The sequence below is a fragment of the Vigna radiata genome, chromosome 3, assembly GCF_000741045.1.
Source record: "Vigna radiata var. radiata cultivar VC1973A chromosome 3, Vradiata_ver6, whole genome shotgun sequence".
In the NCBI taxonomy this organism is placed as follows: domain Eukaryota; kingdom Viridiplantae; phylum Streptophyta; class Magnoliopsida; order Fabales; family Fabaceae; genus Vigna; species Vigna radiata.
In genome coordinates, this window is record NC_028353.1 from 3,574,964 (window position 1) to 3,581,033 (window position 6,070).

General features: G+C 30.0%; 1 protein-coding gene across 1 annotated transcript; it reads left to right on the top strand.

Annotated features, from left to right (window-relative positions):
* The first annotated feature begins 1,227 nt into the window (after nt 1-1,227).
* On the top strand, nt 1,228-4,220 carry LOC106756832. Its single transcript, XM_014639432.2, has 4 exons — nt 1,228-1,433; nt 2,398-2,532; nt 3,422-3,609; nt 3,824-4,220. Exons 1-4 carry the CDS (start codon nt 1,375-1,377, stop codon nt 4,024-4,026), a joined length of 585 nt encoding a protein of 194 aa, XP_014494918.1. The 5' UTR covers nt 1,228-1,374; the 3' UTR covers nt 4,027-4,220.
* Nucleotides 4,221-6,070: the final 1,850 nt, after the last annotated feature.

Consider the following 6,070-nt stretch of genomic DNA (forward strand, 5'->3'; position numbering starts at 1 on the left):
AAATTTGACACGACAATTTTCTCTGTCTCAAAACCTTGATTTTTTTAATTATACTATAATTTTTAGTATAATAATGAAAAAGAAAAAGAAAAAAAGAAAAGTAATCTAACTATTATGTGGTTGGAAAATAATATTATGAACACGGTATAAAGTATTTATTATAATGGCATTCCATCTTGAAATATTGACATATCACACAAAAGTTGATAAATCGAATTTTGAATTTAATGTTTTATTTGGACTAGGAGTGAAATAAAGAGGAATAAGCTAACAAGAGAGAAAATAATATAATTTTTTTATATAAATTAAAAATATTATTTGTTAACTTAAAATTATTTATTTATTTTACCCCATTATTTAAATGTCTTATTATGTTAAATTTAGCATTTGGGTGTTAGACTATTAATACATATAGTCAAATCATCACACAAAAACGTAAATTAGAATTTTGAAAAGAATTAACTTATATTATTGTAAGTTTCCTTCATCCTTAAGATGATTAATAAGATGAGTAAAAGATATTGAAAGATCTTCTAAAATATTTATAAGAAGTCAAACATAAGAAACAAATTATATTTTAAAAGGAAAAGTTAAAAAAAAAACCTTAAAATCTAAGCTCAAATAAAAAAAAGAAGAGTTAAAATATGAGAAAAAAATTATATAAGCTTCTGGATGATTATATTTAAAATACAAAAAAAAATATAAAGTAAAAAGGTAGACATGTAGTATGAAATGCGATACTATATAAAAAGTCTAATTGTCATTTAAGAAACTAATTTTTAAGATATTTTACTTAAAAAAGTTTTTTTTTCAAAAATAAATAAATAAACAAGCATGCTTATTATTCTATGTAAAAAATTTAGAGTTAAATATGTTTTTAGTATTTTTATGGCGATTTTTGTTTTAGTACGTCTTTCAAACTAAGATACAATTTAATCTTTTAACCTTATAAAACTCTGATTTTAATCATTTTTATCAAATTTTTTTAAATTTATTTATTTCAGTATAGAGACTAAGATTAAAATCAAAATCAGAGTTTTCTAAAGATAAAAAACTAAGATTAAAACCAAAATGGTCCCATAGAGACTAAAAATATATTTAACCCAAATATTTAAGAATTAAGTGAAGAGAAAATCACAATTAACAAGAAATTGAATATCAAATGGTAAATTATTTTCAAAATTGAGCTTTGGGATGGAATAGTTCTAAAACTGTATAAAAGGAACAGTGTTCCAATCTTTCTCCAATCTTGTCCTGTAAGTTTAGGGTTTATCATAATTGAACGCAAAATCGCAATTTCTCGTAGTTCGTTTTGATAACTCACGAAATCGCAAGCTACAGACACAACAGTGGCACGACATTTGGTGATTGATCATGTTGGTAAAGAGATTAAGCTCATTCCTTAAACTCTCCCCAAAACCTCAGATTTCCTCGTAAGCTCTCTGGTTCTTCTTCTATTTCCATCTTATTACTTTCCTTGTCTTTATTTTTGCCTTGTGTTGGATTTAATTATCGTTGAGTGGTACTCGTAAATTTTATTGGCGGTTTTAAATTTTCTTAAATTACGCGTTTCTATTAGAGATCAATTATTAAATTATATGTATGTGACTGGGTTTGCAAGAATTGGGGATTGGGGATTTTGAGTGTGCTCAAACACTCATTTATGTCCTCAATTTTTCACGCTTTAAAATTTAAGAAATAGTAGCTCAACAAAGTAATTATATTCTGTAACTTAAATTAGGAATTTTACTGTTTTCATCACGCTAGGTAAAACCCTGGAATTCAGAATATAGCGAGACTAGTCCTCAAGCAAATGAAGTAAAACAATAGGCTGACAATATAATTTTGGCTCCTCATCTGAGTCTTTGGTTTCAGGTGGGTATGTCAAGTTTAAAAAGTTTTATGTAGGTGTGTTAGATCGAAATGGTCTCTCTGTCTATTTTATGCACTAACATTGTTAATTTGTTTAAGTGGTAAATGCCCATCTGAAGTTGCATTTCTCCAACTTTGTCAGGCATCACCAAATTTAGCAGAGTAACGTGTTAAAGTGAAATTTTTTAAAATTACCAGAGCAAATTGAAACAAAATTTCAGATGAGGGATCAAAACTTAATGCTTATTTATTTATTTTTTTTTCAGCTGAATTTCTTTTGCAAGCGAAAAACGTGAAGTACTTGTTAACATTTTTATTTAAATGAATATGGGGGATAGATATTCCTACAGATTTCTTCTCTTGCAGATTATCATACATAACATATTTCTTTTATCTAGTCAGGTATCTGTAGATATACTTTTCTTAGATGATTAAAGAATAGATGCATTGTTTAGGTATTCTTGAAATTGACATCATAATTGAAGGGTAATGTGGTTGTGACTACCAATGTTTAAACTGTTGCAGTGCCACGAAGAGTGTGGATGAAGAGAGCAGCAAATACTTTGGTAGAAAGGCAGTGTCATTTATTTTGATTACTATTACAGGTGGTGTTGCTCTGAGTGCTTTTGATGACCTTGCCATCTATCATGGATGTAGCAGGTATACATTGAGCTTTAATTTGGTATGCTGTGTTAAGAGTTGACTGGTTATTTTACCTTAATCACTTGGATTGGGAATGCATTAGCCAGGCTTGAAAAAACTATGATGAGGTGCATTTGAACATAATGTGTTTTTGTAGACTTTAGAGCCCAAAATAAACCTTTTGATTTGATTTACGTTGTTTATGATATTTCCATCTCCGATCTCTCATCTTCATTGTCTATGGAAAAGGTATGTTCCTCAAGGAGGCCAAAACTTTTCCTTGTTTAACTGAAACCTCACCATTCTTACCCGTCCTACATAGTAATAACTAAAAATGCCATGGCTATATTTAGTGCAATATCGATTTTGTAAGGCATGTTTAGCATCTAAAGTTTGTAGTTATCTTCTTTTTCAATATTGTTTTGCAGGTCTTTTCATTCTCTTATAAAAGAACAGGGAGCACTAAGGCGGTGCACAAAAGTCAGATCTAGAATACTAAGATATTAATTGTACTCTTAGTTGCTAACTACAGAAGTTTCTCATACAGTAAAGAGGGTTTCTGAGATATTTGTTCTTTTTTTGTCATTTTCCATGCACACTCCAGCTACCCAGCGAGTTGCGATATCTTGCTTCGTAAAAAGATAGTAGCGCTCTAACTTTGATTAAAATAATCGCTAATTTCAAATTCTTCAACATCCTATCTCACCTTATGAATCCTATTCTATTTTTATTTTTATTTTACATATTAGATACTAGATAGTTAGCTTATTGAATACTTTTATGAGATTGCTACTAATACTTATGACTTATCACATAAGTAGTTTCTCGGGTTTTGTTCTTTACATTTCAAAATTGAAAACTTGTCTACCATGGCAGCCCCTAAAGTTATTGGCTGCAAAATTTTCAGCAAGGCCATGGAAAAGGCGATCAAGAACCAAGCACTAATAGATGCTGTCGGAGAACCCATTGTTAAAGGTCCATGGTACAATGCATCTCTTGCAGTAGCTCATAAAAGACATTCTGTTTCATGCTCATTTCCAGTTTCTGGACCGAAAGGCACCGGTGTCTTGCAGCTGAAGGCAGTTCGAAATCGAGGTTAGCAATTTGAATATTTATCTTTATGATTTGAATGAAAACTTTTTACCAAACTGGAAGTTAACCATTTAAGTCTGTATAACCACCATGATCTGCTTGTTTTGCTTTGAAATGTTATATTATTTTGCTTGTGAATTATTTGGAAAGTGGGAACACCGAGCCCAGTTTTTGATAGGTAATGGAAATTATTGTTGGTTTGGCTTCTTTGAAACAGATGACACTTGGTCTTCCTTTTTCCTTCATCGTGACTGGGACATTTTAATCATGGATGCTCTCCTCCATGTACCCGGGAATGAGGAGAGGCACCGAACATTTCGGATCAATCTTGCTGACAATCCTCTTTCTTGCACTGCTTGCACCGAGAGCGCACCTCATCCATCGGAAAATTCAAAGGCAAATTTGACTTCTAATCAATAAAAGCTTAATTGGCACTCTTAAATTCATCTAATAGCAAGTTTTGGACCTTTATATGATTTTGAGGCTAGGTGGACGTCAATATTTTGGCTTTGACAGAATAAATTTGTTTCCAAATTTTCTTTGGGTAACGTGTTATCATATTAGTCACCGACTTATTTTCTGAAAATAAAATTTTCCTTGTGGATTGATGTAAATTTTCTTTATTTTGCATTTTTCTTTGGCCTTTTGATCTTGCTAGCTATCTTTTTTGAGATGGTAAATTTTCTTTACTGAGGGAAGCACTGGTAGATTTTGATTGCTGACTCCATTGGCACATGTACTGTCTGGGTGAATAAACATTTTTATATACACTTACAAGAGAAGAAAATAGAAAGAAAAAGTGAATAAAATTTTCAAAATCATTATGGCTCTAATTTTTAATTTACATAAACTAATTTTAAATTCTGAAGAATTTTTTCTTATTTTTTTTGTCTGAGTTTTTATGGAAATTTTTTATTTAATCATATTTTATATATGCCTTTGGAGTGCTGGAAATTAAAAAAAAAAAAACCATTTAACCTGACTTATTTAATAAATAAATCGGAATGAGGATATTTAGATCGAAAAGAAAATACAATTGAAAAGATAAAATTTGTGGGTTAATTATTCAATTTTTATTTTAAAAGAGAATTAAATACACAAATTATCTATATGTTTAATATATAAAAGCATGTTTGAAGAACTTTATCTCATATCAATGTTGTAACTCTTCATTTCGATACTCTTACCAATAACTCCTTTATATGGACAAGACTTGCCTATCCTTTCAACTTCAACTTTTGACAAATATTTTGTGGATAATTCAATAGTTTCATTTGTAATTATTGAGGAATCGAAATTGAAAATGATTGAGGTAAATAAATAAAAAAAAAGAGAGTGAAGAATCAAATAAAAGATTGAGGAAGGGATAATCATACAAGATATCCGAGATAAGGTCAACATAAGAGTAGAAATCGAAATATATTGAAAAATGCATTCATAAGAAAAAAAATGGAAAAGTAAATTACACAATAATCAAAGGGGTGTTGAGTTACGTTGTAAACATGGGTTTAACAGATTTAACTTATTTAACGTAAACAATTATTTGATAATTATTATGTTATTTTATTTTGGTTTAACTGCCGAAAAATGGTGAAAAAGTATAATTAGGTTATTTATGTTAAAAAAAATGACAAAATGTATTTATTACATAAATATTCTGAAAACGTCCAGAAAAATGGTATCATCCGAAATATAAAGTTTGCATTCTGGAATATGCATTCCGGAATGTCTCCTAATTTTGTATTTGGGAGCTCAAAACCTAAAAAGGGTAACGTTGAATTTTCAAGTGTACATGGGTGCAGGAAGAAATTATGGAGTTACAGGGAGAAGCTGCCCTTGCTGCTTTCGTGATGATCCTTAGCCCATCGGAAAAATCTTTGTACCTCTATTGGTAATAACTGAAAGAAACAAACATGGTTATCTTGCTACCCTTGTATAGTTTGTGGGTACATGGGTTCTATATGAAAAATTGATGGTAGCTACTAGATATAAGGTTTAAATTAAATATATTAGTATTTGCTACTTAACTGCACATCCTGTGTTTAAGCATGCCATTAAGTGTAACTATCGTATCAGAGTGGTTTTTTCTAGAACAAGGGTGTGAGAAATTGTAACTAGAATAAAAAACGTGAACTATTTAGACTTGAGAATTGCAATTGATTTGTTGAGGTGTTGGACCTCTTGTTTTATCTGATTTGATACATTTTTACCTTTGTCCTTGAATTTATAATCAGGATGTTCCTTAACTCTTTAAGGAGGTTAAAATAAAAATAATATATCTAACACTATTCCTCAAGTTGGTGTATACAAGTCGTATGTACCAAACTTGTTTCAAATATAATCAATTCTTGACCCATGTAAAAACTTGGTGTAAAAACTCTAGATACAATCCTCTCTTAAATGAAATGACAGTTGTACGGTGTCATATTTCCAACGACCGGAAATACTTAAAAACCGAACGGTC